General features: G+C 40.4%; 1 protein-coding gene across 2 annotated transcripts in view; it reads right to left on the reverse strand.

The window, feature by feature from the left end:
* Positions 1 to 4,067: 4,067 nt before the first annotated feature.
* RXRG (retinoid X receptor gamma) overlaps positions 4,068 to 14,913 on the reverse strand; it is a 112,554-nt gene continuing 101,708 nt past the window's right edge. For both annotated transcript variants that reach the window (XM_075616813.1, XM_075616814.1), the window contains exons 5-10: positions 14,500 to 14,660; positions 12,845 to 12,974; positions 11,308 to 11,440; positions 9,461 to 9,552; positions 8,721 to 8,826; positions 4,068 to 6,800 (exon numbers count right to left, since the gene is read on the reverse strand). In XM_075616813.1, the coding sequence (XP_075472928.1) occupies positions 6,653 to 6,800; positions 8,721 to 8,826; positions 9,461 to 9,552; positions 11,308 to 11,440; positions 12,845 to 12,974; positions 14,500 to 14,660 (770 nt within the window). In that variant the 3' untranslated portion in view covers positions 4,068 to 6,652. The remainder of the gene's footprint in view (positions 6,801 to 8,720; positions 8,827 to 9,460; positions 9,553 to 11,307; positions 11,441 to 12,844; positions 12,975 to 14,499; positions 14,661 to 14,913) is intronic.

Consider the following 14,913-nt stretch of genomic DNA (forward strand, 5'->3'; position numbering starts at 1 on the left):
CTCCTTGGTGATGAGGTCTGCCAGTTCAGAAGAGGGAAGCTTTTGTAGGGGTACAAAATGAGCCGGTTTTGTAAAACGGTTAACAATAACGAAAATGGTAGTCATGCTTTGAGAGAGGGGGTGGGGGGGAGTCCCACAATAAAGTCCATGGATAGGTGCGTCCAAAGACTGGAGGGTGTAGGCAGTGGCTGCAGAAGTTTGAGGAACCTTAGTTTGGGCACATACACTGCAGACCGAAACTAAGACCTGTACCTCCATTTTTAATTCTTTCTGGTCCCCTCACAGAGTCTAGCGAAAATGGTCTGGACGTTTGGGCGCAAAGGGCTGTAACAGAGGAAAAAGCTGTGTATGAAAGAACAGTTTTCTTATTTGTGTTCAACTAATAAGCAGTTCAGGATACAGTACATGGAAGAGATACTTAGCTTGAGAGTCTCTATGATTTGTAGTTGTGAAGATTCCTTCTGCAGTCCTCAAGAAATGTGGAACTGTACAGTACCTTAATGAAGGAATACATAAAACAACATGGCATAACAACGTTTTTAATAAGTTGAAAAATAAAGTAGATTGCAAACTCACAAACAGAAGTTGTGTGTGCGCAGTCAAATATTAAGCTTTCCAGATTTTCACCATAGGAGCTTTATGTCCAGGCACTTGGTCTGCAGCGTCTCCTGCTTACTCTGGGCTGATGGGATCCTCACCCGGGGGCCGTCCGCTCCCCTCGGTGTTGGTTTCCTTTCTCCCTTGTGTGTGCTGCTGTTTCCCCAACCGCCTTTCGGGTAGTGCTCCGGTAAGCTCCGTCGGTGTGGTTAGGTAGTTTCAAGCTCTGTGTAGCTGGAGTCTCTTCCGGGTATTGTGACATCAGTGCAGGGCTATGGTGGCTCAAGGACACCCTACGCATTTCGCGAAGTCCATTCGCTTCATAGGGGATAGTTCATGGGGCTAGGTGGAATCTCTTATACACCCACCAGCCTGTATATAGTGATTACCATAACTGGTGACCTAGTCCAAAACACACTTGGGTGATTAGCATGACGCTGTCATTTGTGTTAACATAATAATCACTCTGGGTATGCAGCCTTAAATGGATTACAGCATCCGAATGAAAAGACAAGTGGTAATATGAATTGCATATAATTAATGATTTGACTGGAATTAATGTACATGGATGAAAAACTGTTTTCTTCCATACACAGCTTTTTCCTCTGTTACAGCCCTCTGCGCCCAAACGTCCAGACCATTTTCACTAGACTCCTAAACTCAATAGAATATTGTCCCATGGTGCGAGAGCCTTGTTTTATCTGCAGGAGTGCTAATTCGAACCGAAGCCGCACGACCTGGAGTATCAAAGATTGTACGAAAGGTCTGAATGAAGGTGATGGAGTCATCCAACAAAGGGGAACCCTTTTCATAAGGAGGTGATGCCCAAGCCAATGCTTCATCCGTGAGAGAAAGAATATATGCCCCTCAAGAGCTGTGGATAGAGGATGACGGTTGTGTGTCAAACTGCACCTGACACTGGTTCAGGAATCCTCTGCAAGCCGAGGGGAACCCTCCATAGCAGATCGGAGTAGGGATCCGGAGTTCCCTTAGGACCACAGATACTAGTGCGACGTCACCAACTAAAAGCAAGGGCGTAGACGGAGCCACCCGGGGCACTGAGTCTGCAGTGTAGAGGAGAGCGAGTCCAGTTCCTGATCCAGCGTAGCATGGGTACCCAGAAGCTGGCCCTGATAGGTAACGGCGTTCACTACCTCTGCGGGGTCCATTGTGTGGCTCATGCAATGCTGCAGACTGCAGAACAGGATACGGACAAAGCAGAGGTAGGTAGTAATACACCGACCTTGGCCTGGGAACAGAGGTCTGGAATGCAGGGGTAGTCACATCCGCTTCCAGGGTGGAGGAAGGTGGCAGGCAAGGGGTAGTCAGGTCCGGTTCTGGGATCGAGGCAGGCGACAGGCAAGGGGTAGTCTGGTCCGGTTCTGGTGACGAGGCAGGCAAAACAAAGGCAAAGACAGAGCTCAGACAGGACAAGGTACTAAATACTTTGCACAAGCTAAGTCAGATAGCAACAGCCTGCTACTTAAAAGGCCAGAGGCAGCAGCTGGCAATGAGGTCCAAAGAGAGGCTTGCTTCCTGTTAGGGACTAAGAGCAGGAATTGCCAGGAAGCAAGATGGCCACAGTAGCTTTGGAGAAGATGGTCACTTCCTGTCATCTTGGATGTTAGGACAGATCCCTTATAGGTAGCTTGTGCCGGGCGCTTCATGAATCTTCCCCCAAACCTAATATAGTTTGCTTGCGAGTTGGCTCACCCACCAATAGCTTTAGAGATAAATACCCCCTGTATGGACTCCAGGATGAGATTGCTTTTTGGCTGAATCTGCAACAGACCCATTTCAGTCCCCACATCTGACTAACTGCACACTCTCATAAGGATTACTTCTCCTTTAAATTGCCATTTTAGCGCTGTACACTGGCACTAAGGCGGTTAATAGAAATTTACAATTGCACATAAATAGGGTCATTATAACGTAATAAAATAAATACGTACGTATTGCATTTCAGTTTGTCATCAGTTTTGCTGAAACTGTAATGGATTCAAATACTGAATAACCTCTATAAGGCCAAGAAACTGGATAGTATACAGGAAAACGGGTCCACGTGCAAAATATTCACTGTCCCTGTATCTGATTTGCAAACAACAACTTTATTTCAGTGGTTAAATGTTGTGCAACATCCCACTGACCTCAACTCTCGCTCCGCAATGGATTGATGGCCAATGGAGCAGCAAAGGAGATTAAAAGCAGCATTCAGCGTGTTGTATGTCTAGACTTCTTGTAATCCTATATTAGTGTTTTACAATTCAACAAGTTGTACGAACCATCAACTTGACACTGAAAAGTTTGTATTATGATTTGTACATGTCTTGTGAAACTCAATTAAATTTAAGTTTTAAAAAAAAGCAGCATTCAGTACTGTACATGTAAAGCAGAGTATGAAAAGAATACCAATGCTCACTTCCAACACCTCACCAGTTAATGCTGCGTTAAAGTTTGCAATAGGATTAGGCATACTTACAGGAATGTGGGGTGTTATGCAGCATTCAATCAGTAAGAGAAGTGGATGGGCGGCAGTCTTTGATTCTGTTGCTTCTTTATAGAATGCCACACCAGACAGCAGCATGGCTATAGAAACTACTGTATGTGGTCTGCGGTATAGCAGGTGAGATTATTGAACTGTGACTTGTATGCTGTTCCTCTGCCCATCATTTGACAACTCTTGAGATCCTGCTGCACAGGTGCCCCTTCTCCTTTGTCACCCTCTAGTACCCATCTCCTTTGAATCTGTACTATGATAACCATTCTTTTGTGGAACGCAACAAAAAATAAATAATTAAAGTTACAGAGTGGATAAGGTTGAAAAAAGACATACGTCCATCAAGTTCAACTTATGCTAAATTTAGACAACAGATACTTTTATCCTATTTCTATACTTATTGTACCAGAGGAAGGCAAACAAAAAACCCCAGTCTCATATCATCCAATGATATCTCATAAGAGGAAAAGTTAATAATTCCTTCCTGACTCCAAGAATTGGCAAAACGGATTAATCCCTGGATCAACATCCTTCCCATGTATACTTATTTGGTATATCCCTGTATACCTTTCCTTTCTAAAAAGATGTCTAACTTTTTTTTTAATCAAATCTATTGTATCTGCCATCACAGTCTCCATGGGTAATGAACTCCACATTTTAACTGGGCTTACTATAAAGAACCCTTTCCTTTGTTGCTGGTGAAATCTCCTTTCCTCCAACCTTAAGGGACGGCCCAGAGTCAAAAGTGATATTTTGTTTATTAGCTTTGTTAAAACATTGGTGCCCTTTTTTCCTTCCCGTCAGCCTGAATTCCTGGAAGCCTCGACTGCACCAGAGGTAGATTGGGCAGATATGAGATATGTTACATGGTGTTTGTGCATCAGTCACCTTACATGCAACTCTGTATCTGTTTGTTGCTACCTTATAACCCCCAAATGATTTCATAGAAAATTACCAGTTTATTTAAAAAAAAAAAAAAAAAAAAAAAAAAGAGTACATATAAATCAGCTTGATTTGGAATAGTGAATACATATCTAACATAGAGGCTCAGTTGTATAAGCAATTCAACACATTTCAGACCCATCAACATTTATTGTCACTCCCTATCGAAGAACATTGTTACGAAAGCCTTCTAAGAGCTGCTGCAGTCAGATACTGTGTCATGTCCATTTCTTCAGCCTGAATAACATGAAATATTTCCTTAGCTTCAGAAGTATTTAAAAGCGACAGCTAATGTACGACCATTAAAAATAACAAAGAAGGGGTGAAAAGCAGAGAGAAAAAGCATAAGGAAAAAGAATGGAGAAGGACAATCTTATTTCTGCCTTGATCTCTTGGTTCAATGTAAATCTTCAATAAAGAGATGGTAACAATGTAAAAATTGCTCATTGGGCTGCATGTTTGCTCTGTAACTTCATGTGACTTATAACAGCTCATGTAAAGTAAATATGATAAGTCGGGTGCACTGGAAGAATAACGAGGTATCCAGCAAAACACAAAAGCAGATACCGACTACACTCAGATTATTAGAGATTATTCAAAAAGTCAACAGTGACCTTCTGCAAAATGTTCTTGCTCCGGGAGGTCCATGTTTGAATCAAAACATTGCCAATTTTGCAATAACCTCCAGTAAGGGGAGCATGGCCTGTGCCTGCGAGAATGTTGTACTTTTCCCCTCATGTACAGTATTATCACGTCTCCCCCTCAATAGGACAATGGAATCTTCACGTCTCCTTCTCTTGACACAAACCTGCGAACTACTGTGATTTCAGGTCAAAAGTGTGATCATCCATTGGATCCAATGGTATTCCATTTCTTTGGTAAACGTGGTGCTATTTTTTAACCAATTTTGCAAGCAAGAGACTGATAAATAATCCCTTAGTTTTCACAAGAGCTGTTATTTAGCCTTAATTTGGCTAAACATGCTAAGCCTCATTGCACCTTAAGGTCCATTTGGTTGAACAAACCTTCAGATACAGTAATATTTAGCACAGTTTATTACATCTTGGCAAAGCAAAAAAGACGCTGTTTTTTTTTCTCTCTATAGAAAAGGATCTAATCCAGGAATCACAGGGCAAACCGACTGGTACATTCCACAGGAATCATTTTTACAGTTAAAGAGGACAGAGACCATTGTAGAATATGAGAAGTAATTACAGGCTTGCTTTTTAGTTTATGCTAACACTGTTGTATAAAGACGCTCCTTTTTTTTTAGTAACAAGAATTCCCAGCCCACTGTATCAAAAACGAAGAGTATGTGTCTGTGGGAGCTGCCATGGACCCAACAACATAGGTACTGACATAAAAAATTGAATCCAGAGCACACCACCAATTATTGTGAAAGACATTTATTCTTCAGTGTAGCATAGTGCCTCTTATTTAAACCGTTTCACTGGTTAAGGGGCCTTCAATTAATCGGAGGTACCTCCAGAAGTATAGGATTATAATCCAGAGGATATAGTGCAAATTAAGTGTGCACAATACAATTGCATAAAACCTCTACACCATACTAGAAAATCTAAAAAGCAAATCCAGTAGAGGCCAAAAATTGACACAATAACACTATATATATATCAATGTTTCAATCTCCAGAAAGGCCATCAGGATCATGCCTCCAGGGATCGATAAAATTGGTCTCTATGGTGTTTTAACAATGTATTTTATTTGGTCACGTGTGCTGCTTTTTGCCTACAGTTTCTACTATGGATTATACTGTGATGCTCTTAGAGCCACTCACTTGCAAATCTGTGAGCATAGTCTCCTGGCTCTATTTACGTCTAGTAACAATTACAACAGTGAATGAAACATGTTTGTGCAAAAGATTAAGGGCAAACAAGCCTTTGAAATGTTCACATTTTACCTTCTAAAGAAAAAGTACTCTTTAGACTCCATCCACTCTACCTGCTGATATGCTAACGGTTTCTTAAATGTTGTAGTGTTTAAACTGCAAATATCTCGATATGGGCATCAACATGAAAACCTGTGTCACTTTTTTTGTTTCATCCTTCTTCGTACTGTACAAGTTCACTAAAGCATTAGCCTGCCACATTAATCAGATTGTACAGGAAAGCCTGGCTTTAAGGTGTATAGGGATAACATAGCGGTTTCATAGTTTTAAGCATCAGACATCTCTTCCACAGGAATTTGCCCAATGTGGACACCTCTTGCAAGTTTTCAACTGGAAATGGCACAGATTATATACACTCCAGACATCACACAAACCCTTACACAGGTCACCACAGACTCATAAAAGTATCTTGGCATGATATACAAACACACAAAATGTGTGCCTCTTTTAGCTTTCAATCCCTGTTATAGGAGTCACGTGATGGCATTTGCCTTCTGCACAAAACTGTACATTGTCTGAAGGAGGAAAACCAGTGTAGTCATCCACAGACGTGTTTTGCACTATAGAGATTATTAAAGCTACCCAGAGTTGGTTCCCTGGTTGCAATACCAGAAGCCAAACACCAGTAAAAATATGGAGACACAGCTCTGTGAAGGGCCCCAATGCCCAAGATCTCATGTTATGTCATATTTCGGGTGCAGCGCACAGCATCATGGGATTTGGTGGGGTGTCTCCAGCATCTCCATAAGGAAGGTGTCAATAGGTGTGTCTCCAATGAGTTTGAAGAAGAATAGGTGCTCCAGGCACTTAAGTCCAATAGATCTTAGAGCCGGAAGTCGCAGGAGAAGCTTTGCAAACCTGCAAAAGGGAGGGAACCTTTAGCATACTTACACTGCATTATCATCAACCAAAATCTTTTCTTAACAGGCTCCATTGCAAGATTTCAGGCCCTTTTTCACACCACCCAAAGCAAAACCCTTGGCATTCCTACTTGTCAAACAGCAACAGCTAACATAGGTCTTAGTCTATTAAATGGTCACTCAAATAAATACAGTATCTAGCAGGCTTCATTTTTCCCTTGTGGTGTGTTTTGGCGGTGATACAGGTGGGCCGACGCGTATTCTAAAACTTGCCTTGGAAAATCTGGGGCTATCACCAACAAGATCCAGGTACATGCTGCAACATTTCAGTGACATTTCTGCAGAGACTAATGGCCCGTCGGATTAACACAGCAGTGGTCCCTGGCAGTCCCATTCAGTTTGAATGGGACTGCCAGGGACTCCCGCTGTTAATCCGATGGGCCATTAGTCTGTCTGCAGAAATGTCACTGAAATGTTGAGCATGTACCCAGCATGTACCCGGGTCTTGTTGGTGATTGCCCCAGATTTGTTTTAGAATACTCGTCAGTACTACAGTATGTTGTGATATTTTGCATACACCCCCCCACTGAATCATATGGAAACCCTTTCCCCTGGATAACACAGCATATCCCATTATAACACGGAATATCACAAGGTCACGTGCTACATTTGTAGCACAGGAAACAATGCCAAACCACTAGATCTACAGAAAATCAGTGTGAGGGCATAAACCTGGTCATACAGTATGTAAACTTATAACACAGTAACTTTTACAGTACATCCTTTGTCTTGCTGAACCACTTTATTCAGACTGGCAGCTCTCACTAGGCCATTTGAAACTAAATGTATATTAGTAGGGCACTCGCGTTGCCAGGTAAATACTTGCTTGGTGCACAAGAAAAGGATCCGTCACTGTAAGAATTACAGCTATTGGCACACAGGGATTTAAAAAAATTAAAGTGAAAATATTTGTTTCGTACATCAACGTTTCTGTCCTCACCTTGATGTACTAAATAAATATTTGTACTTTTTTGTTTTTTTGAAGTCCCAAAGTGCTGGTAGTCAATCTTCTTACTCTCTAGCACTTTGGCCCCCTTATCCCAGTCTAGGCATTTCACTTGAATGGAAGATGATGCAAGAGATGATGCCATTTGTCATTTTGGACCATGGTTAGATAGAATAAAAAACAAAAACTAAGCAGGTTTGCACTGATGGGGCGTGCATGCTACGTCAAATACCATTATTATGTTACATTGTTCCATGCGGAAATGTAAAGCCCTGTTAAACATTTTCTATATGGATACACTCTTGATGAAAGCAGATACTATTGTAGAAAACGGGGGAAATGGCCATTTCTTGCACGGCAACCTCTTGGGAGAGCTGATTTTATTTTGAATGTTTACTCATGTTTCATTCATTTACCTTCAAATTGTATTTTATATTCCCTGTACTCTAATGCGTGTTCTCTTAAGAACTGTATATACATATAGTTAGTGTTCTGTAAATAATATACACACAAGCAAATACACCCTAGATGAGGATGCCAACTGCAGTCCTCAAGAGCTACCAAAGATATCCAAGCTTCAGTACAGGTGGCATAATCAGTGGCTTAGTCTTCAGGACAGGTGGCTCAAATCAAAGATTGAGTCACCCGTGCTGAAGCAGGGATATCCTGAAAACCTGACCACCACTGCCCTAGAGTCACAAAAGCAAAGCCACAAGTGTAGCAGTAAATTGACAAACTATAATCCAATTGACCAGCAGATGGCTGTGTGTGATAACTACACTATTTTGAAGAGTAAAAAAATGCCAGTATACCTGAATACTAAAGTTGATCATGTTCATACTTGGCATTGATTTTTAGTGCAGCATATTTATTGCCTAGGGACAATAGATGCTGTATGAAGTAATGCCTCACCTCCCAGGTTGATCTGGATACCTCTGTTTGGTGTAGGATTCCAGAGTAGCGTAGACTTTTTCCCGCATTGCCTCTACTTCTACAGAGTTTGACAAACCTTTTGCATCTGAAGTGTACAAACAAAGTGTAGCAACACATGGTGTTAGACTTGCAATACTGCTGTTTCCCCCCAAATTATTTACCCTCCAATAGAGAAATCGTGGGCACATATCTCTCACCCAAAACCACAGAATCAGGAGACATACAATTTGCCTCAAAGTAAATATGCAGAAACATACTCTACCTCCCCATCCCAGACATAAGGGACACACTTCTCCCCCTCCGACCCAAACATATACCTCACCTCCTCCAGCACCAACATAACAGGCATATGTATACCAGTTTGTCACCAAAGGAGAGATGAAGGACACGTTACCATCAAACACAAAGCCTTCAATTCCCGATTATAAATAAAGGGGATACATCTCCAACCAAGAGACCCGAGGGGCACTCAGATCTTATTCATCTTTATACAGAGCCATCATGGAAAGCAACCACTCACTCAGTCTTCCCACACTATTAATAAAGACAGACAATACACAGACATCAGGAGCACGCATCTCTGATTCCTTCTTCACAACCAGACATTAAGGCAGGCAGATGACTTCCCCTAATTAACAAGGAACTCCAGGGACACACAAGAACAGAACCATACTACTGCATTGAAGACGTAAGCAAGGAGTTTCGGAGGATCCCTTTACCTGGATTAAATAAAACGATAGCTCGTAGGCATCCCAGCTCCGATTTATCCATTTCCATGTCCTTCATTTTAGATACCAGTTCTGTCAGCACCCTGTGTAAGAGGAGGAATTTCATATTATTAGGGATAATAAAAAATAAAAGGATTAGCAGTTAATCCAGCAAACAAAGCAATGGCCGCAATGCAAACTGTAACCACTGAAATCACTTTTCATTTGGTAGGAGATTTTATTTCAGGAGGCCATGCTGAAGAAGAGAGCAGTCTTAGGAAACGTGAAGTCCTTCAGTTTTGGAAAGGTAGTGGATGCATGGCAGATGTGGAGGTAATTAGGGATAGGAATTAAAAAGTATCTGGGATAGAATTAATGGAAGAATCCCCGCCAAACCCCCCTCCAAAAAAAAAAAAAATAAGAGTTAAAGACTTTACAGCAAGTATAGGATATGGGCAACTAGCAAAAAGCTACACCGTCCCAAAGAAAAGTCAATATCTATAGTATTTCTAACTCCAAAACAAGTTGTGAATAAGTCAGGTTGTCATTAGTACTGCATGCAAGCGATTATGAAGGCTGTATGCAAAGAATGAGCAAAAAGGACAAATTGCTTGTGCTTACTCATAAATGCAATAATATTTGGAATATTCCAAGACGCGGATAACTTTGCAGAAGTTATGTCTTTTGGTCTGTTTTTAAGTTTCTACGTGAAAATTTGCAGTTTATTTACACTGCATTTTAGTGCTGTAAATGGAGATCTGGTCTTCTAATTCTGACAGTATACACTGTGCTGTAGATAACATTTTATAGGCACAGTGAATCCCTATCCATACGGATGATTATTCAATGTTTCATGTTCAAGCTGGACAATGGGCCTCGAATCACGTTCTCTCTCTTCGAAGACAGAGCTATTACTATTTCAGACACTTCTTCACAAATGCCCAGCACAGTGAAAAATAGACATTGTAGTAAGATATCGAAGAAACCTATAACCAACGCCAGGATTCTCAGAAACGATCCCACGTTAACTCAAACGACAGTTCACACGGCATCACTGTGCAATAAACCCCATATCGGAGCTTATTTATGGGCTTTGGTCAAGGCCGTAGAAAGTAGCCATTCAAGTAAAGGACATTATATAGGCCGCTAAGTATCTTATTGAACAAGGCTCTCAATTCAGTGTGAAAAAGTGAAGTAGTCATTTATGTCTTTATAGTCTTTTAAAGTTTTCCTGCATGGTTGGTCCAACCTTTGTGATACAGGTAATTCCCAGATACAGGTTTCAAACACCATCATAATTAAAAGATACTTTAATATCGTTGCCAAGGTTTGAGGACCCAAATCATTTAGTTTGGGGGGTTCTCAACGGGGATGTTTGACCAAAAAGTTTGGACTCTGAAGAGTTGGAATATACCACTAAAAACTTTCCATAGAGTGGGGTTCTCCCAGAATTGTTGAGAATGCATGCCAATCAGACACCAAAAATGGAGACGAGCCTGGGGTTTAAGTGCGATGGTACTGAGGGGTAAGGAGTACTACTGTTTTATTTCATTTACAAATAATGAGTAGTAGTTCCACTACTTTTTATTTACGAACCTACTGTTCCACTTCCGTCTTGAAAGAAAACGCAGCCCGTTTCCGTCTATTGTTTTATTCTAGAAACCTTTTTGAAAATGAGGTCAGCAGAGGCATTTCCCCCAACATGAAACACAATTACCATTGCTTTTCTGAAGGGTACATTGGTCATGATGAGAATGCCTTCGGGTGAATGAGACAGACCCCACCAGTAAGTGAGCGAGACTCAAACACTTTACGGCAATGATCACCAAATGTGAGGACAGCAGCTTCTGAAAAAGTACCTGTCGAAAATGGATCCTACTCCAGCATTGTGGGCGCTGCTCCTGTGCACATGTAAACCTGTAGCAAGAAGGATACCGTCCTGCACCGAAACGGAACGATGGGAGAAGGAAGCAATAAGCAACTCATTCCACCCTACAATGAAAAGGATCAGGGGAAGCACTATTTTATACAGCAATCCATGTGGGTCAAAAAAGCTTTTTAGGAGGTCTGGATATCACTATATTTCTTTCTATTACCTCATTGGTCTCGCTGACTATCATACAGTTACCATCTGATCTAACAGCTGATACAGAGGGGCTAATACCCTGACCTATTGCATCATATGCCTTTAATCCCACCATCAATAGCTGATTAACTGGGATATTACTATTATACACACTAGATGACATAGATGCACGAGATATATATTTACTATTCAATTTAATTTATTTTTAACTCACGTTACACCTATCTTTGGTAATATATGTTTTAAGTCAATTTATTAAAAGTTACATTTTACACCTGTGGTGTGCAGTTTAGTGAATTCTTTACGGGCACAATCATTTTGTGTTTCCCTTCCCCCCCTTTTTTCTGATTCTTTTATATAATGCTGGAATGTGGATGACCTTGGAATTGCCTTACGCTAAAAACGAATTCGGGCCAGAAGTCACAAAAGCAAAGCCACAAGTGTAGCAGTAAAGCCAGTTCAAGGGACGGAAAAGAAGGAGTGGAGGGAGGTGTTAAGACCTTTCCTAGATAGACCAGGGATGGACCCATTTTTTTTTACACCTGGTCTTTTTATCTGGTTCCTCTAAATACCATATTATATTATGCCTTGGAGGGGCTCATGGTCTTAGGACACTTTGGCCAAAGAGTTAAACTAAAAGACCATTTTATTCAAAAGATAGATATCTATATATATATATATATATAGGCACTGTACCGTGTATTTGTGTCAATGGATGTAGCACTGGGCTCGGTCTGTGTTTCATGTTTTGTCTCGGATTTTAAAGCCATTTTTGTGATGTGAGAAAAGCGTTTTTAATTCATCATCAAGGGCATAGCACCCACAGAAGCACAAAAGCCCAGGCTTCTAATTACAGCAATATGTAACTGCATATAGGTATGTGTGGATCTGTGTACTTGTGTGTATGAGCGCACATACTGTATGCAAACGTGTGTTCAGTATATCACTGGGTCAGTGTATCTGTGTTTAGACTGTATGAATCAGTGTGCGTTTATACTGTAAGTTCCGTAAACTGTGTGCATTAGTGTGTTTGTATATGTATCAATCAAATAACGTGTGTGTACCGTGTGTTCATTAGAGTATGTTAGTCAGTGCCATTAAAGAGCATCACGTTCTCATATTAGAGGTCAGGACTTTGCAGATAAAAGTGGCAGAGGGCATAATTAAATATTGTGTGTACAAAATATGTACCCTGCCTGACTCCCTTAGCTATGATTGCATTTGGTGCACACATACCACTGGCAGAATTCTAACCTCACCACCACAAAACCCCAATTCAACACTCAAGATGACTGACAGACGGTCTTTACCTGCACGGAGAAGGATGACTTGGTCTTCTAAAGGCAAGTCTGAAAAATGTGGAATTCTTTTAGCCCATTCAACCAAGGTAAAAAGCTGCTTGTCGGCCGCGTGGCATATATTAGTGACTGGATCATTAGTCTGGGGACAAAGAGTAATGAATATTATCCCATGGTTCTCTGGATTGTTTACATCTAAAAAGGTTATTTAGTCCATCTGTAATTTTAAAAGTCAACATAAAACATGAAATGTGCCTTTTAAAATACAGAATCATGGACTCTACTTTCTTTGCCGTTTTCACAACATTTGTTTTATTGACATTCACCAAATGGAGAAAAAGAGCTAGACATTTCAGGAAGTATAAACAGAACAGATTGATTAGAACATGGGAATTGTGTTTTGAATGAGCTCAGTGTTTGCTTTCAAATCTGACTCATCCAGTAGATTTTATGATGAAGTTTCTTTATTTGGACATTTAAAAGCTAAAGTACCACTCCATCAAATGTGGATCTCCAAGTACCATTACTCTCCCAGTAATTAACAGGCAATTCATATATTTTACTCAACTCCAATAAAATAGATCCTAAACTAAGACTGACAGTCAATCAAAACCATGATGGAAAAGGTACTCAGCCAAACACACTGGCAGGTGTTTTCTACTGTAGTTCTTAAAATGATTAGAGTCCTCTAATATAACACCAATAAGCCAAACAGCAAATGTAGCTTCAAATAAAGTGTGCCTTTCTCGTTGTTGAAGGGGTCTACAGTAGATTGAAAGGAGAACACTGAAGATGAAAGGATTTATTTTTTTAAATTACAATTAAGATTTATCCAGTTGACATTAAATACCCCTTATTACAAACTGCCAAAATTATAGTAGAATATAAAAAAAGCAAAAGGCAGAAAACTCAATATAGAAATATCAATTTATGTTTACCATTAATCAGTGTATTCCTAAACCTAGTTACATAGTAGATGAGGTTGAAAAAAGATGTACGTCCATCAAGTTCAACCTACGCTAAATTTAGACAACAGATACTTTATCCTATATCTATGCTTACTTATTGATCCAGGGGAAGGCAAACAAAAAACCCCAGTGACATATCATACAATGATATCTCATAAAGGGAAAAATAAATTCCTTCCTGACTCCAAGAATTAGCAATCGGATTAATCCCTGGATCAACATCCTTCCCATGTATACTTATTTGGTATATCCCTGTATACTTTTCCTTTTCTAAAAAGATGTCCAACCTTTTTTTGAAGATATCTATTGTATCTGCCATCAGTCTCCATGGGTATATAGTTTGAATGTAGTAATAGACCATAAGCATACTGTGCATAATATATTGTCATTATTTTAGTGCTGGTAACATTCGTAAGTCTGTGGGTAGGGTCTGTGTCAATGTTCATAAAGGGTTTGTTTGTCTTGAGAAAGGCCCTTGTGGAGGCCAACATTTGATAATTTTACAATAAATGTACACTATTTCCACTAGAGTGTGTACTATGGATCTACATCTACATGAACAGGACTTGTAATGTTATTATTAGTCCTATTGGAGTGTGCTGTAATCTTCGGATTTGTAAACGGCGTAAAAGTCAAATTGCAGTCTGTTTGTGAGAGCTGATCACTTCATTTCACTTTTATAAAAGGACATGTGCTTACAGAGTTGGGTAAGCTGGCATCTCCAAATGCTTCTATCTTTGGTTCTACAGCAAGTTCAGCCTCTAAAATCCTTTCCACTGGCATTTCCTCGCTGGTGCTGCTTGTTGACTCTGCCTCATTGTCACTCTTCTCTCGACTTCTTTGTCTCTCTTCCTGAACCGCTACACAATTGAGATCAAAAAATGTAAAGAGTCAATGACATTCTGAGAATGGAGGATTCAAGTCCAGTAAATGCCATATTCTTAAGCTCCAATGTGTAGTGCCGGGCCACCTTTGTAGCAATATCTCACCATCTGACTGATTTACTGAGCTTTTCAAAGTAACCAACAATCTTCTATTATGTACTAGTAACTGCTAAATTGTACGCAAAGGATAGCGCCACTATGGACAAAATGCTTGAAAACCGTATCATAA

Source organism: Ascaphus truei, chromosome 10 (assembly GCF_040206685.1).
Source record: "Ascaphus truei isolate aAscTru1 chromosome 10, aAscTru1.hap1, whole genome shotgun sequence".
NCBI lineage: Eukaryota > Metazoa > Chordata > Amphibia > Anura > Ascaphidae > Ascaphus > Ascaphus truei.